This window comes from Esox lucius, chromosome 22 (assembly GCF_011004845.1).
Source record: "Esox lucius isolate fEsoLuc1 chromosome 22, fEsoLuc1.pri, whole genome shotgun sequence".
In the NCBI taxonomy this organism is placed as follows: domain Eukaryota; kingdom Metazoa; phylum Chordata; class Actinopteri; order Esociformes; family Esocidae; genus Esox; species Esox lucius.
This window is the reverse complement of record NC_047590.1, coordinates 19416526-19434873: the sequence shown is the minus strand read 5'-3', so window position 1 is coordinate 19434873 and position 18348 is coordinate 19416526. Positions and strand designations below refer to the sequence as shown.

Here is an 18348-nt window from a genome sequence, read left to right as displayed (position 1 = left end):
TGTTTATGCTGCTACCTGTATTGAGTTAAACACTACTGTTAGTGTATCATTATTAAAAAATAAATTTGGTATTTTAATGTGTGTGTGTGTGTGTGTGTGTGTGTGTATTATTATAAATAATACAAATGTACTCATGTTATAGTTTCTCATTACAAATAATAATCTGTTTTTTAGGGTGCAGAGTAACCATATGGAGATTACAAAAGGAACTGCAATCAAAGATACATGCCAAAATGGAGACTTCATCTTTTTTTTTTAAGTAATCATTTTACTTCCATGTCTTCTTTTGTGCTGATCTATATATTAATGTCTGTGTTGAGCTATGTATTTTGACAGTTTCAGAGGAAAGAAATCTACATCCTCTTTGGGATGAAGTGTGGGTGGTTTTCTTTTCCTCAAGTTGCCAACACTTCTGTTAGTGGATGTTGCTGTTGGACATTGGTGTCTGGTTCGTGGTTGCCTGGATATAGGCTGTCTGGCCAACATTTCTCTTTGTTCTGATGGGAGAATGATCAACAAGTAGCAGCTTTTGATGGGCGGAGCCAGGCGGTTGTCTTGGTCGTACCTGCTTGGCTGGGCTGTGTTCTTGCTAGTTAATGTTGATTGATTGTTGTCCACAACATCAATATCCATAGGTTGCTCATCCTGATGACAGGGGTATTTATTCTGCCATTGACCGATTTTGTTATCCTTCTGGGGGCCCTCCGTCCAGTCCAAGAAATCCTGATGTCCTCCATAGCAGGGGTTTGACTGGATGGTGGCTGGAGCTGTGTTGGGCTGGTTCTGACATGCAGAGGGAGGCCTATTCCATAGTAAATGTTTGTTGTCCACAACATCAACGTCCATAGGTTCCTCAACCTGACGAAAGGGGTATTTATTCTGCCATTGACCAATTTTGTTCTTATCCTTCTGGGGGCCCTCTGTCCAGTCCATGAAGTCATCTGGATCTTGTCCATAGCTGGAGTTTGTCTGGATGGTGGCTGGAGCTGTGTTGGGCTGGTTCTGACATGCAGAGGGAGGCGTTCTCCAAAGTAAATGTTGCCATTGTCCCTGTAAATAAATAAATAAATAATGATACCCTTCGAAATCAAATCCTGTTGTCTACACTATAGCATCTACGTTGCCATTTCAGACTACACGTTAACAGTTAGGCCAAACAAACCTTGTTCTGGGAGGGATCCACTCCAGATGTGTTAGGTCCTCCATTCATCTGACTGGTCAGCCATGAACACAGAACATCCTTGGGAATACTACTCAACACATTGAAGGTGAACTGTTCTAGAGGAATCAGGTGGAGGGGTCCAAACTGGCTCAGATAATGGAGAGAGTCGATTATTATCTGAAATGTGGTACAGCTAATGAAGAAAAGTAATTGGAAGTATTGTGACAGGTACATTGTTGAAGTGTCTTGAAATGACTGAAGTTATAAAATACTGCTTCCCTTTAGAGAAAATTTTTGGCCAGAGCTCTTTGATGAAATGACATCAGCATCATAATTGAAGTCTGTGACATTCTAGACTAGCTTCAACTAAAAAGCTATATGTCTATTCCTTAATTCTGAACCCACTTAGTTTGTTCTAAAAGAAATATGATGGTGATGTAAAAATACCACAGTCAAATATAGATATAAGACATACACAGACACACACAAACACACACACACACACAGTGTTGGAAATGGTCAAAGGAGACCCTGTGCAAGCTGATGTGACACTGATGTGGTTTATGAAGAGCAAAGGGTGGTTGTCATCTTGGAAGGCCTCTTCCCCTACAGATATTCTACTGTGTGATCTGTTAAAGGGGCCACACACAAACACAGCCCAATATAATACACACTTCTAAATGTACTAAAAGCATCCTCTCTCCCTCACAAACACAAATTTACATTTGCAGTATTTTTCTAGATACATTAGTTATAATTCCAAGACTATTTCTTTGCCAAAAGTTGTTACAAAGGAATTGTCTGAATTGACATTATCATTACATATGAAATCATGTAGTAACCAAAAAAAAAACAAATCAAAATACATGTACACATTAAGATTCTTCAAAGCAACCACCCTTTGCCTTGATGACAGTTTTGCGCACTTTTCATTCTCTCAACCAGCTTCATGAAGTAATCACCTGGTACGCTATTCAGTGAACTGGTGTGCCTGTTTAAAAGTACATTTGTGTAATGTATTTCCTTCTTAATGCGTTAAGGTGGGTATGCAGAGGGTGACAAGGTAGGTAGGGTATACAGAAGACAGAATCATTATGTATCTATTGTAGTAGTAGGGTGGCTACATTGAGGAATCTACAATATGAAGTGTATTTTCTTACAGATTTGGGGTTGAATAAAAACAGTAGGCATTAATCAAGGGAAAGTTACTGTGACACTTACCATCCATATAATGCACAATAGACCAGAAATACTGAAAAGATATGTGTGTGTTCTATGATAAGATTAATCCAGAATGCACTGAGCATTTGTGATCAAGGGGGGAGTGAATCAGGAGTGGGGAAATAGCAGGAAATGTGAAATACTCCAACCAGGATTTGTGGAAAAACAAACTTAATAAGAGTTGTAATCATTCTGTAACCCAGCTCAGGGATATGAGAACTAATAGACATATTGAATCAGAGTGTCTATATGCACCAGGATGAGAATAGCCACAAGGCAGCAATAATGTGTGGAGTTAGATGTGTCTCAATATTCGTAAATATATCTATATTCATCACACCTCACAAATAAAATAGGATTTGTAAATGTGAAAACATATTTTGTGTATAAAAACATTTTAAACATGTTTCACAAATAAAACACAAATCTGTAAAACATTTACAACTGTTGCTTAACATTTACAAGTTTGACTTACATTTACAAATCTTTTTACCGATCTGAATTTTATATTTACACATTTTTGAGACACATTTTCCTTTGGTCGACAAGTTCTTGTGTGTGTGGTTTCAGCCAGAATGCTCGCTTGGCAGGACTTACGGAATATCCGGACTGGAGCCTGATAGATTGGAGTTCTAGGTAGCTAGGACTCGTTTTTCCTGAAATGTGGAGTGACAGCTAGCTCAATTTGCGGCATTGGCAGCTCTCAGTGGCATTTCCGGTGGCAGGTTGAGGTGCCACGGCATCTGCCCCGTTAGCAGTGGCATTTAAAGTGGCAGGTTGAGATGCCACGGCATCTGCCCCATTAGCAGTGGCATTGTTTTGTGTGGCAGGTTGAGATGCCAACGATTTTTCCTGAGATGCCACGGCATCTTTCGCCGTTTATATGGTATTTCCGGTGGCAGCCTGAGATGCCACAAATTTACTCAACCGATTATGGGATAGAACGGTGGCAAACAAGGGCTGTGTCCGAAATCACCCACTACTCAACATATACAACCAAACCAGTAGCCTGTCGTACTGTAGAGGAAAGAGCATATCCGACTGCAACTGCTGGTGTTTGTAGCATTTGCCGATGCCGCTATAGCTAGCCCCTGCTGAGAAATAGGGCTAATGGTTCGATGTTAGACTGTAGAAACATTTGTCCAATGTTATGTTGTTAAATTAAATAGTTAACGTTAGACGGGGACATTGGGGAATGGGTGAATTTACATACATGTTATCAAAGTTTCAAAGGTGCATTTGATGACCTTAATTTGACTTTACACATTGTTTCTTGTGACATATATGATTAATAATTCCAAGGCTCAGCACAGATATGCATGTTTTGTGCTAGCCGACCAAGGCCAAATATGTGAATATAATGCTCTTACGTGTGCATCATGCAAAAAATGTAAACTGATACTAGGTATTCTGGGTGTTTTTGGTTTTAGTGACATGCATACACAGGCTGTAGTAAAAAAACAGAATCTTACAGAAGAATAAAGTCATTACCTCGCCAAATCATAGGGTGTTTACCATTTAAGTCAAAGTAAATGTAGATCAATGCAAATAATATTGGTGTGTGATCAATTTGAGTATTTGTACTCGGGTAGTTGGCTACAGACACATGGCTACAAATTGTCTGCCATTATATACACCAGGGTGTAAATAGATACATGGGCTATTTCCACCCCGAGTGCAAATAGCATTGTTGGCTACGGACACCTGGGTGCAAATAGCATTGTTGGCAACGGACACCTGGGTGCAAATAGCATTGTTGGCGACGGACACCTGGGTGCAAATAGCATTGTTGGCTACGGACACCTGGGTGCAAATAGCATTGTTGGCTACGGATACCTGGGTGCAAATAGCATTGTTGGCTACGGACACCTGGGTGCAAATAGCACCTGCCATATTTAATCTGTATAAATTATATCAGTTTAACTCCGTTATACTCCCAGGCAGATCTAGACATAAGTGCTAGAAGTATTTTTAGGAGCATAGGATAGTTAACTTTATGTGGAACAGTAACATGTTCTGCGATACACATGCCCCAGAGGAGAGAAACAAGTTTTGTCAGTGAATGTTCTCCAGCCTGTCTATGCTGCTACCTGTTTTGAGTTAACCACTACTGTAAGTGTATCTTTATTAAAAAAATTAGGTATTTTAATGTGTGTGTTTGTGCGCATGTGCATTGTTATAAATAATAATAATGTATTCAAATGTTACAGTTTCTCATTACAAAAGATAATCTCTGATTATTAGGGTGCAGAGTAACCAAATGGAGATTGCAAAAGAATACTGAACTGCAATCAAAGATACATGCCAAAATGGAGTGTTTATTTAGACGGCCAGCAGGCAGGTATGTGGTCGAGGACAGGCTGAGGTTTGGTACACGATCGATGAGCTTGAGGGACAGACGGGCGGCAGGCAGGCAGGTACGTGGTCGAGGTCAGGCAGAGGTTCGGTACACCATTGATGAGCTTGAGGGACAGACAGGCGGCAGACAGGTATGTGGTCGAGGTCAGGCAGAGGTTCGGTACACCATCGATGAGCTTGAGGGACAGATGGGCGGCAGGCAGGTATGTGGTTGAGGACAGGCAGAGGTTCGGTACCAGATCGATGAGCTTGAGAGACAGACGGGCGGCAGGCAGGTATGTGGTCTGGGACAGGCAGGGTTTCAGAAGGAATCAGGCCGTGACATTTGGTGTCTGTTGCCTGGTTGCCTGGATACGGGTTGTCTGACTGTATGGCCAACATTTCACTTTGTTCTGATGTGAGAATGACCAACGAGTAGCTGCTTTTGATGAGCGGCGCCAGACGGTTGTTATGGTTGTACCAGCTGATTGGCTTGGACTCACTGTGTTTTTGCTACTTAATGTTGATTGATTGTTGTCCACATCAATATCCATAGGTTGCTCAACCTGACGACAGGGGTATTTATTCTGCCATAGACCAATTTTCATATTATCCTTCTGTGGGCCCTCTGTCCAGTCCATGAAGTTATCTGGATCTTGTCCATAGCAGGGCTTTTTCTGGATAGTGGCTGGAGCTGTATTGGGCTGGTTCTGACTTGCAGAGAGAGTCCTATTTGGAGGTAGATGTTTGTTGTCCACAACATCAACATCCATAGGTTGCTCAACCTGACGACAGGGGTATTTATTCTTCCATAGACCAATTTTCATATTATCCTTCTGTGGGCCCTCTGTCCAGTCCATGAAGTCATCTTGATCTTTTCCATAGCAAGACTTTTTCTGGATGGCGGCTGGAGCTGTATTGGGCTGGTTCTGGCTTGCAGAGAGAGGCCTATTTGGAGGTAGATGTTTGTTGTCCACAACATCAACATCCATAGGTTGCTCAACCTGACGACAGGGGTATTGATTCTGCCATAGACCAATTTTCATATTATCCTTCTGTGGGCCCTCTGTCCAGTCCATGAAGTCATCTTTATCTTTTCCATAGCAAGACTTTTTCTGGATGGCGGCTGGAGCTGTATTGGGCTGGTTCTGACTTGCAGAGAGAGGCCTATTTGGAAGTAAATGTTTGTGGTCCACAACATCAACGTCCATAGGTTGCTCATCCTGATGACAGGGGTATTTATTCTTCCATAGACCCATTTTCTTCTTATCCTTCTGGGGGCCCTCTGTCCAGTCCATGAAGTCATCTTGACCTTGTCCATAGCAAGACTTATTCTGGATGGCGGCTGGAGCTGTGTTGGGCTGGTTCTGACTTGCAAAGAGAGGCCTATTTGGAGGTAAATGTTTGTTGCCCACAACATCAACGTCCATAGGTTCCTCAACCTGACGACAGGGGTATTTATTCTGCCATTGATCAATTTTGTTCTTATCCTTCTGGGGGCCCTCCGTCCAGTCCATGAAGTCATCAGGATCTTGTCCATAGCTGGAGTTCGTCTGGATGGTGGCTGGAGCTGTGTTGGGCTTGTTCTGACATGCAGAGGGAGGCGTTCTCCAAAGTAAATGTTGCCATTGTCCCTGTAAATAAATAAATAAATAATTATACCCTTCGAAATTAAATCCTGTTGTCTACTCTATAGCATCTACATTGCCATTTCAGACTACACGTTAACAGTTAGGCCAAACAAACCTGGTTCTGGGAGGGATCCACTCCAGATGTGGGAGGTCCTCCATTCATCTGACTGGTCAGCCATGAACACAGAACATCCTTGGGAACACTACTCAACACATTAAAGGTGAACTGGTCTAGAGGAATCAGGTGGAGGGGTCCAAACTGGCTCAGGTAATGGAGAGAGTCGATTATTATCTGAAATGTGGTACAGCTAATGAAGAAAAGTAATTGGAAGTATTGTGACAGGTACATTGTTGAAGTGTCTTGAAATGATTGAAGTTATAAAATACTGCTTCCCTTGAGAGTACACTACTTATATCCAGGGCTCTTTTATGACATCATAATTGATGACTACAAGATGATACTGCTTCCCTTGAGAGTAAGCTACTTTTGACCAGGGCTCTTTTATGACGTCATAATCGAAGTCTTGTTGTCATGGACCACCGTATTTCTGCCAGTCGCACTATCTGCCATTTCTATTTAATTTTTTATAGGTGTAATTCTTTAAAATAATTGCTTATTTGCCACCAGATGGGGCAACGTTTTGGTATTTTTGATTTGTGTGTGTGCGCGCGCGCGTCATGTCAAGGTGGTATCACGTGTCATGCAGATGCAAATATCGTCTGTCAGGTGGGAAATATGCTGAATAAATAAAAACATTGATCAAAAGCATATTAAAATATTAAATGGCCTACTATTGTGTGTCCTATATGATACGTTGCCAAGAAAACCGCGAGCCTCCTTTCCCTCTTATGGTTAGACATGAGCACGGGGTTTCAGCGGATGGGACAATATACATTTATCCATACATTTGAATGGGCATAATACTTCGGAAATATGGTTGGAAATGACAAATATCAACTGATTATATTAGCCAAAGTATTTTACACACGCTTGAGTGTTTTTCTATTTTAGCTCAGAGTTGATGCCACAAATAAGCGATTGAAACGGGTTTGTCCAATTATAATGCGAAATTAGGCTACATTAGAAAAAAAAAATTCTCAACCAGGGTTAAACATACTGAAAATAAGAAGCAAACGAGTGTAAGTAGATTTAAAACTTTCCACAGAGCATGTCAAAGGCGCTCCTGCAACACGCGTGGTCTACTTTTCCTATGGAAAAGGACATTATTCGTGTGGTAGGCTATTTGTTGAGACGTTTCTAAAATTTGACGAAAGTCCCTTATTCAGAGTGCAAAAATATCGTTGCAAATAATTACGATCAGGCAGTTGTTTAAGTAATTGCGACAGCCCTTGTATGGTCATTTGGCAAAGATTGTGACCACTCCATTGCTGATTAATTTAAATTAAATGTTAAAAAATTATTACACACCACACCACGTCAACAAAATTAGATTTTTTCTAGTATCCAATCATTACATTATGTAAGGATATGGCGATGGGGCGAAGATGGTAGCCCACCAATAATTTGAATTAATTGAACTAACAGTTATTTTACCCACTGAAAGTCTACTAAATGCATGTTATGGAAGCTTCTATTAAAAATTGTGTTTAAGTGTGTAGAGAGATTTGCATTGTGTGTTTATAGCAGCACTTGACTCGGGTGGAAATAAGAGCAGGAACTGACAAATGGCACATTAGACTGTGTTCATCTTTTATAGCCTAGGCTTACTCCTTACAGTAAGTTTCATCAATATAATTGGATCTACACTCACCTAAAGTATTATTAGGAACACCTGTTCAATTTCTCATTAATGAAATTATCTAATCAACCAATCACATGGCAGTTGCTTCAATGCATTTAGGGGTGTGGTCCTGGTCAAGACAGTCTCTTGAACTCCAAACTGAATGTCAGAATGGGAAAGAAAGGTGATATAACCAATTTTGAGCGTGGCATGGTTTTTGGTGCCAGACGGGCCGGTCTGAGTATTTCACAATCTGCTCAGTTACTGGGATTTTCACGCACAACCATTTCTAGAGTTTACAAAGAATGGTGTGAAAAGGGAAAAACATCCAGTATGCGGCAGTCCTGTGGGCGAAAATGCCTTGTTGATGCTAGAGGTCAGAGGAGAATAGGCCGACTGATTCAAGCTGATAGAAGAGCAACTTTGACTGAAATAACCACTCGTTACAACCAAGGTATGCAGCAAAGCATTTTTGAAGCCACAACATGCACAACCTTGAGGCGGATGGGCTACAACAGCAGAAGACCCCACTGGGTACCACTCATCTCCACTACAAATAGGAAAAAGAGGCTACAATTTGCACGAGCTCACCAAAATTGGACAGTTGAAGACTGGAAGAATGTTGCCTTGTCTGATGAGTCTCGATTTCTGTTGAGACATTCAGATGGTATAGTCAGAATTTGGCGTAAACAGAATGAGAACATGGATCCATCATGCCTTGTTACCACTGTGCACTTGCTGGTGGTGGTGTAATGTTGTGGGGGATGTTTTCTTGGCACACTTTAAGCCCCTTAGTGCCAATTGGGCATAGTTTAAATGGCACGGCCTACCTGAGCATTGTTTCTGACCATGTCCATCCCTTTATGACCACCATGTACCCATCCTCTGATGGCTACTTCCAGCAGGATCATGCACCATGTCACAAAGCTCGAATCATTTCAAATTGGTGACAATGAGTTCACTGTACTGAAATGGCCCCCACAGTCACCAGATCTCAACCCAATAGAGCATCTTTGGGATGTGGTGGAACGGGAGCTCTGTGCCTTGGATGTGCATCCCACAAATCTCCATCAACTGCAAGATGCTATCCTATATAAATGGGCCAACATTTCTAAAGAATGCTTTAAGCACCTTGTTGAATCAATGCCACCTAGAATTAAGGCAGTTCTGAAGGCGAAAGGGTGTCAAACACAGTATTAGTATGGTGTTCCTAATAATCCTTTAGGTGAGTGTATATGGCATAAAAGTAACGCGTTTAGAATATCATGTAATAAGTCCATATGGAGTTGTGAATGTCGTGCTGGCTATTTGTTCAAGATCTCAGACCTGTTAATGAACACATGCTGGTTCCCCTGTCGTCCCCAACCCCATCACTATCTTATCTGATGTCCCACCCACTGCAAATTGGTTTTCTGTTTTTGTTGAGACATAGTATCAAAAGAAGGGAATGTGGTAGAATTGTTGTTAATTCATAGTACAATGAAATCATATTGCTTATTCAAAATGTATTCCAGTAATTTAGTAAGGCCATCGTGTGTTTCGGCTCTGCCCACTTGTACAGGATGTGCCTACAACAGATAGCTATAGTTTTGGCTAAACTTCTCAAGGGCCGTAAACATCTTATCTTTCTAGGCCGAAGTTCACAGAGAAGCTGGTAAGACATGTAGACTAACCATGCATAGGAGGGGAACACAGTGGGCTGTACTGAATGTATACAGGCCTGAGCTCAACCTACAACAGAGAGCTCTTGACCTGACTGCAGAGAGTGTTGTTAACTGCTCCAGGTTTGCAATCAATCAAATTTTCAATCAAATGTATTTATAAAGCCCTTTTTACATCAGCAGTCACAAAGTGCTTTTACAAAACACCCAGCCTTTAACCACAAGGAGCAAACAACAGTAGTGTTGAATTTCAGTGGCTAGGAAAAATAGTGTTTGCAAATCTTGAATAAAACTTTACTTGTGAAAAGAACCTACAGTCTCTGTACCTTTCCCATTAGTGATTTCCACGACACACACCCACACCATTTTTTAAGTCCCTCTTGGTCAAAATGTCGTTCTTCCGGCAAAAGTGTAACTGGTATTGGATATAAGTGCTAGATGCGCCATCTGCCGATCTTTGTGTGTCAGCAGCACCCTCCCGTTCAAAATACGCATGGGTTAAAATGACCCCTGATGGCGCTTCTAGTAGGTGTCAATGGCTGAGGGCTTTTAGTGTTAATTCTGAACCCACTAAGTTTGTTCTAAAAGTAAGAGATGGTGATGTAAAAATGTAACCACTGTCAAATATAGATATAAGACCATACACAGACACACACACACAGTGTTGGAAAGGGTCAAGGGAGACCCTGTGCAAGCTGATGCTGATGTGACACACACTAGTCAGGGTTTATGAAAAGCAAAAGATGGTTGTCATCTTGGAAGCCCTCTTCCCCTACAGATATTCTACTGTGTGATCTGTTAGACAAACAGTTAAAGGTGCCACACACAAACACAGCCCAATATAATACACACTTCAAAATCTACAATATTTTACATTTGCAGTATTCTTCTGGATTCATTACATACAATTTCAAGACTATTTCGAGTCATGTAGTAACCAAATAAGTGTGGAACAAATCAAAATACATTAATCAAGGAAAGGTGACTGTGACACATAGCATCCATATAATGGACAATAGACCAGAAATATTGAAAAGATATAAGTGTGTTGTATGATAAGATGAATCCAGAATGCACTGAACATTTGTGATGGTAGATAAGGAAAGGTCAAGGGGGGAGTGAATCAGGAGTGGGGAAATAGCAGGAAATGTGAAATACTCCAACCAGGATTTGTGTACAAACAAGGACCTTATTAAGAATTGTAATCATTCTGTAACCCAGCTCAGGGATATTGAATCGGAGTGTCTATTTGCACCCGGGCGAGAATAGCCACACATCAGTTAATGGGCTATTTCCACCCACCCAAATAAATGAGGCAATCCGTGACGGATAGCTACATGCATGAACGGCAGCAGACGCCAAAGGATACTGGTCACTTGGCATTGACAGCTGACTTTTTAGCGCAGGCGGGCTTGTAACGCAGTCAGTCTTGTAGCGTCTAGGTCGTGAGTTCGATCCTCGCAGGGGGCGTGGCTTTTACGGCATTTCCTTGTACTGTACTTGTACGTGCTCAATGACAAAAAAAATACAGAAGTTCAGAGCTACGTGCCTCAATTGTTGCACGTGCCTAAGGAGGATTCAATTAAAAACGGTAAGCTATATTAAACACAAAATAGAACCTGCTCAACGACGCTGTATTTTCTCGATGTTTGTAGAATTCAACTAAAATGATCCAATGTGCCAACTTCTATGGTTAGCTATGCCCAGCTAATTTAGCAAATGTTAGACGTTAGCCAAGTAATTTAGCAAACGTTAGCCAGCAGTGTTGAGGGCATACAGTCATTTTGCTAAATAGTAGTGTTAGTGTTAGCTAACCAGCTCTAACTTGCTACAGCTCAACAAGCTTTGGCAAAACTCCTGCAGTGGATCGAAATATTCTGCTGTGTTGCCATATTAAGTTTTTAAACACCAAAATAGGGCTAATGGTTCGATTTTAGACTGTAGGAACAGATTTGTCCAATGTTATGTTGTTAAATTAACTAGCTAACGTTAGATGGGGACATTGGGGAATGGCTGAATTTACATACATATTAGCAATGTTTTTGCATTTGATGACCTGAATTTGACTTTATACGTTGGTTCTTGTGACATATGATTAATAATTCCAAGGCTCAGCACATATATGCATGTTTTGTGCTAGCCGACCAAGGCCAAATATGTGAATATAATGCTCGTACGTTTGCATCATGTAATAAATGACTCACAACAGGTAGATCTGATATTAGGTATTCCGTTTTTGTTTTGTTTTAGTGACATGCATACACAGGCTGTAGTAAAAAACCTGAGTCATTACCTCACCAAATCATAGGGTGTTTACCATGTGGATTCATGGGCTATTTCCACCCCGGGTGCAAATATCATTGTTGGCTACTGACAGCTGGGTGCAAATAGCACCTGCCATATTTAATCTGTATAAATTCTATCAGTTTAACTCTATTATTCTCCTTGGATGATCTATACATAACTGTTAGAAGTATTTTTAGGAGCACAGGATAGTTAACTTTATGTGGAACAGTAACATGTTCTGCGATACACATGCCCCAGAGGAGAGAAACAAGTTTTGTCAGTGAATGTTCTCCAGCCTGTCTATGCTGCTACCTGTATTGAGTATCTTTATTATAAAATAAATTAGGTATTTTAACGTGTGCGCTCGTGCATGTGCATTATTATAAATAATACAAATTTAAATGTTATAGTTTCTCATTACAAAAGATAATCTCAGTTTTTTAGGGTGCAGAGAAACCATATGGAGATTGCAACAGAATACTGAACTGCAATCAAAGATACATGCCAAAATGGAGTGTTTATTTAGACGGGTGACAGGCAGGTACGTGGTCTGGGACAGGCAGGGTTTCAGAAGGAATCAGGGCGTGACAATTGGTGTCTGCTGCCTGGTTGCCTGGATACGGGTTGTCTGGCTGTATGGCCAACATTTCACTTTGTTCTGACGTGAGAATGACCAACGAGTAGCTGCTTTTGATGAGCGGCGCCGGATGGTTGTTTTGGTAGTTCCAGCTGATTGGCTTGGCCGCATTGTGTTCTTGCTACTCAGTGTTGATTGATTGTTGTCCACATCAATATCCGTAGGTTGCTCAACCTGACGACAGGGGTATTTATTCTGCCATTGACCGATTTTGTTCTTATCCTTCTGGGGGCCCTCTGTCCAGTCCATGAAGTCATCTTGATCTTGTCCATAGCAGGACTGGATGGCGGCTGGAGCTGTGTTGGGCTGGTTCTGACTTGCAGAGAGAGGCCTATTTGGAAGTAAATGTTTGTTGTCCACAACATCAACGTCCATAGGTTGCTCAACCTGATGACAGGGATATTTATTTTTCCATAGACCGATTTTCATATTATCTTTCGGTGGGCCCTTTGTCCAGTCCATGAAGTCATCTTGATCTTGTCCATAGCAGATGTTTTTCTGGATGGTGGCTGGTGCTGTGTTGGGCTGGTTCTGACTTGCAGAGGGAGGCGTATTCCGAAGTAATGTTTGTTGTCCACAACATCTACTTCCATAGGTTCCTCAACCTGACGACAGGGGTATTTATTCTGCCATTGACCGATTTTGTTCTTATACTTCTGTGGCCCCTCTGTCCAGTCCATGAAGTCATCTGGATCTTGTCCATAGCTGGATTTTGTCTGGATGGTGGCTGGAGCTTTGTTAGGCTGGTTCTGACATGCAGAGGTAGGCGTTCTCCAAAGTAAATGTTGCCATTGTCCCTGTAAATAAATAAATTATAATCAAATCCTGGATTGTCTTGTGATTACACAGCCACATGAGGACTGTCTGATATTGATGCTGTCTGACATTCAGACAGGTCCAGATTGGCATTATGCATGGGATTTATGACCAGGTGCACCTTGGTTAAATCTACTCCATTGTGTGCTCTCTCAATGAGATAGGAACGCAAACTACGAGAAGAAATGGCTAGTCAAACCAGGGTCTGAGACTGTGATATGCAGGAATGTGTGTATATATGACCAGACCACTGTGTATTGGCGGTCCAATTAACAAGCAAACGACAATCATTGTTTGGCTTTACTGATAGGATACCCCACATTTCAATAGCGAAGACGGATCAGGTTAACTGGGAGGATGCTGGCACCTGGCTGAAAGATGGTTCTAAATTCTCCCCCACGTTGTATGTTATGTGTGTTCCATTCTATTGGGCTGCCCCGGCACAGCGGGTTGTTCATGGTGTTGACAGATCTTGACCACAAAATGGCCATGAAGAACAAAATTGTAAACCATTGGACCATTGACGGACCTCAAAAAATTGGTTAATGTCTTCTGTTTTTACACAGGATCAGGGTGGGAAGCAGTGGCGGGTGGCGTACTACTCAACGCCTCTGATTCCGTCTCTAAAGGTTACACTGTAGCTGACATGGCTGCTAAAGCTGCTGCCACGTCTCCTGTCTCCCCCATTTTTCAGATGGTTTCTCTGCCTCCAACTGATGTTTTCTCTCGTAATGACGTTTCTGACTCGCAATCAGGCGCTGACACATTGGAGGTCTCTCGTCAGAAGGGGTTGAAATGCTCCTTTGACCAGAAGCTGAAGTGTTGGGTTTGTCCTTCTTCGCCCCTGTTACCTCATGTTGCAAAGTTGGTACATGGCCAAGAGCAAGTTTCCAAGGGTGGGGTTGTGAATATTGTACTTAACTTTTGGTTTGCACCAAGATTTTCCCTATATGCCAAAAATGTTGGTGCAAAATGTGTGATTTGTATGTCACACAATGTGGGTAGGGGCACATCGATGTCAGCCCATCCAAGGTCTGAGGGGCCGTTTGAGCACTTAATGATGGATTTCAATGAGTTGACTCCATGCCAGGTATACAACTATTGCCTGGTAAAGGTGGATGCATTCTACAAGTGGGTAGAAGCATTTCCATGCAAACATGCCACAGCCATCGCTGTCGCAAAGAATTTGATACTGGAAATTATTCCCAGATGGGGCCTACCATCAGAAAATGGTTCCCATTTTGTAAATAGTGTGATTGAATGCATCTCCACTAGTCCGAAAACCGATCCGCGCACACATTGTAGCTATCATCCAGCCAGTGGTGGCTTGGTTGATAGGGCTAATCAATTGTCCGAATTGATGGCTGAGACAGGGTTGTCATGGGTAACAGTGATGCCACTTGCCTTAATGTACATGCGAGGCAGAGAGCATCATACTACGGGTCTTTCTCCTCATGAGGAGATTATAGGCAGACCAATGAGGATCATCTCCACTCCTTTCCCACAGAATAGACTGACGCTGAAAAACAGAGATGGTGAGTTCCTAACAATGTGTTGAAGTCTATTTTTCCTAGGGTGAAAGCAGCCATGCCTGAGCCAAAGGGAGGACCACTCCACAAGATCCAACCAGGTGACTAGGTCGTTGTGAGGGACCTTGTAGGTATATTTTCATAAAATGTTATTTCACATTAACCTAATGAAGAGTAGACAGAACGTCTCATGTGATCACTTGTATATTAATTGAGTGTTAATTGATGAAACATTTAACCAGGGCTCATATTATTTTCCCAAAGAGTTTAATTGTTAAGAGAGTGAAGAACTGTGCTCTGGCTCGACTATTGTTCCCATGGACAGTGCAATGAGTGGTTGTTGTTATCTCATATTGAGGACAGAAGGACCTGTAGCTTGTCCTTGACTCAAAATCTTGGAAGAATGAGAGAAATCACATCACCATCACGCCACCAATAGTGGTTTGGGGGGGTGGATTCCAGAGGGTTGGTGGAAGATTTGAGAAGGATCCATCTGGAAATTAGCATAATGGGAGGACCTAATATAATTGTACAACCATACTGTATAAAAATGTGTGTTTAAGGTTTGGAAGTCGGTTGTTCTGCAGACCAACATGGCTTGGTTGCTCTGCAGATCAGCACAGCTTTATGACGTCAATAAAGTAAGCTTTTGGATTCGAAGGCTCCTGAGTCTTTGCATCTTTTTTGTCTGGAAATCTGAAGTGTTTTCCACAACATAATCTTGGCGCTGCGAGCAGGGTTGGCATCGGGCTGGTTGGCTGTCGACTGCGGAAGGCGCCGTGGGTCGGTTCGGACAAACAACACATGGCCACTTTGAGAGGTAAGCATGTTCTTACTTTAATTCTGTGGTTTGTGTGACTTGAAACACCTGACCTGGCAGTTTGGCACCACGTGAGGCCTTACTAAATTTAACAAACTAAACCTTTTTTGATTGATGCAATGGGGAGCTTTTGAATCCAAAAATTGGGGGGTAAATGGCATGCTACACATTTTAGGTAGGACACAGCACAACAAGATAGGACATAATTAAATAAGTGTGTGGGTTGCAACCAGTATAAGTCCTGTGCTCCCACCACGGTCTGTTAGGGCCAACCGGGAGAGATGAGGAGGCAGGAAGGCCCGAGTGACTGCATGGACGAATCCACCGCGCCGAGTCACCCTCAGTAGGAGAAGACTGCTGTGGGACAGGACCAGGCAGCTTTGAGTTTAGCTGTATGAGTGTGCCCCGCGAGTACCACCTCAGACAAACTTTGGGTGACAGCACGGGCGGGGGCTGAATGAGTGGCCGCCTCTTACAGGTGTGTGGGAGTCCGCTGCTGTGGGATAGTTGAGCGTGAATGGTTAGGGCCAAGAGTGGGAAAGTATAGCACTCTCCTGTTCGGAGGAGTATAGAGGAATATGTTAAGGGGTGTGTAGGCGCAGAGAGAAGTGCTGCGAGAAGTGTTGAGTTGTTTGTGAATGGGATGAAGGTCAATATTCGAGAAGACAGGCTGAGGTCGAACAGGAACTTAGTTCCAAGGAGGTATACGACATGTTGTGTGTGAACGAGTGGGGTTGTAAGAAGACCTGTATGGTAACGTCCTGTGGACCTGGAAGCAGGCAGGGACCAGTAGACTGTGAGTGTGAATGTGTGTGCAAAAGAGTGTGTGTGAGGGAAGAGAATTCCTGTCTGTAAGGATCTTTGTGAAAGGAGATTCATTGGGAGTGATGCGTATATTGGGTAAATTGATAGGAGTAGATGATAGTGATATTTGCTAGAAAAGGGACGTGTGGATAGATGGGAAGAAAATAGACAGATAGACAAAGATTTTGTGGGAGATGTGCCACGAGAAAGTATTCAACAGTGGACAAAGGATCTGGTCAAGTTTTGGGTTTTCTTTAAAGTGGTTTCATTCAATTGTTTGAAAATATTGTATAGGTGGTCTGTTGGTTACGTTTGAATGAGTCCAGTTAAAGGATAGTGAGAGGAGTCACATAGATAAGACGGCTTTTGGCTGCCGTCCCAGAAAGTAGGGAGTAACGCTAGGCATCCCAATCCAGAACACAGAGAGACACTTGGAGAGAGGTGCAAAAGATGACAGACACACCAATTGAGATTCTGGGAACTAGATTCCCAATATTAAAATAGATCAAATTCAGGTTCTATATTGGAAGATTTAAATGGCAATTGTTTTCACATTCCAGTTGGAGACCTCTGTGTACATGAAATTGTAGAAAAATTTTGCTCATCTAAATTATGAAACATGACAAAGACATGTACATCAACTGGCCAGGGTTAAATGTATTGTTTGTGTGTTTGTAGGTCATGTGTTTGTCATGTTATGTATCTATATTGCAAACTAACGCCATGCTTGCTTATTTGTGTTATTTGTTCTATATGTCTACAAGATCAGTGATTTGAGGTTCACTCTAAAAGGAGAGAAAGAAAGTGAGTTCTACGTTTATGGAACATTGGTAAAATGGTATTTCCCAATTTAGGACATTAAGAGAGAGACATATAAGATTGGGGTTTAAAATTGCTGATTAGCACACCTTGAAATTCAGTAAGTTAATGCTATACTCTCCAGTCAAGGTTTTAGCTTTGTGTTGTGCGAGAGTCCATCTTTGTTTCTCACAAAGTAGGAGTCCTGAATCCTGCAACCCTGATACACCTTGTACAATGAAGGGGTACCTCACCCAGATGGCCCAGATCATTCCAAGGCCAAACCAAGCCCAGGCCTGTGAGAGACTGCCTTGGGTTCAGAATAAGAATATTGGACACTGATGGTTCCAGCTGCACCACAGCCAAGGAGAGGGTGGAGGAATGGAGAGACTGATGGTTCCAGCTGCACCACAGTCAAGGAGAGGGTGGAGGAATGGAGAGACTGATGGTTCCAGCTACACCACAGTCAAGGAGAGGGTGGAGGAATGGAGAGACTGATGGTTCCAGCTGCACCACAGTCAAGGAGAGGGTGGAGGAATGGAGAGACACATGCAGAACAAAGAGGCTCCTACAACCATGACTGTAACAGCCAGGAGCCACTTGACTGGACATGGGGACATCAGAGAGGAGAGGGGAGTTGTATTTCAATTTTTAATACACTTTTTATATCAATGTTATGTTTGGGTCTTAGAAATGTTCTGGCAGATCCTGATTAAATTGTTTATTTGGTCATTGCGATTGTACTTCCAGCTAGTTTTAGTCTTTAGTTTTTTGCCCATTTTTTTATTTATGTGAAACAGTGTTTTGTAAAATGATACCCCTATAGCACTAAGCAAACAGTTTGGGTGGAAATATAACTTGGACAAAAAGAAAAGTTTTTATTAGGTCACTGATAATTCATATT

The 18348-nt window shown here is 42.1% G+C and overlaps 2 protein-coding genes across 4 annotated transcripts; one reads left to right on the top strand and one right to left on the bottom strand.

Moving 5' to 3' along the window:
- Nucleotides 1-5041: 5041 nt before the first annotated feature.
- On the bottom strand, nt 5042-6542 carry LOC114830061. Its single transcript, XM_029116794.2, has 2 exons — nt 6467-6542; nt 5042-6354 (listed from the first exon to the last, which is right to left on the bottom strand). Exons 1-2 carry the CDS (start codon nt 6512-6514, stop codon nt 5053-5055), a joined length of 1350 nt encoding a protein of 449 aa, XP_028972627.2. The 5' UTR covers nt 6515-6542; the 3' UTR covers nt 5042-5052.
- A 4689-nt stretch (nt 6543-11231) lies between these two features.
- On the top strand, nt 11232-17837 carry LOC105009447 (protein NYNRIN-like). 3 transcript variants are annotated; one of them, XR_004575181.1, is made up of 4 exons: nt 11232-11345; nt 15068-15123; nt 15725-15842; nt 16109-17837. XR_004575181.1 is itself a non-coding variant. In XM_020042066.3 (3 exons), the coding sequence occupies exon 1, from the start codon at nt 14140-14142 to the stop codon at nt 15049-15051; it is 912 nt and encodes a 303-aa protein (XP_019897625.1). In that variant the 5' UTR covers nt 12398-14139; the 3' UTR covers nt 15052-15123; nt 15725-15842; nt 16109-17837. The 3 variants fall into 3 exon arrangements, 2 of the variants coding, with proteins under 2 accessions (XP_019897625.1, XP_019897626.1); XM_020042066.3 differs by lacking the exon at nt 11232-11345 and having other exon boundaries at nt 12398-15123; XM_020042067.3 differs by lacking the exon at nt 11232-11345 and having other exon boundaries at nt 12398-15149.
- The last annotated feature ends 511 nt before the right edge of the window (nt 17838-18348 follow it).

Bases quoted from the DNA above. Each gene is read 5' to 3' on its own strand.
- LOC114830061 (XM_029116794.2), bottom strand. From the start codon at position 6,514: ATGAATGGAGGACCTCCCACATCTGGAGTGGATCCCTCCCAGAACCAG. The intron at 6,355-6,466 runs GTTTGTTTGGCC...ATTTATTTACAG, and splicing joins TGGATCCCTCCCAGAACCAG to GGACAATGGCAACATTTACT.
- LOC105009447 (XM_020042066.3), top strand. From the start codon at position 14,140: ATGGCTGCTAAAGCTGCTGCCACGTCTCCTGTCTCCCCCATTTTTCAG.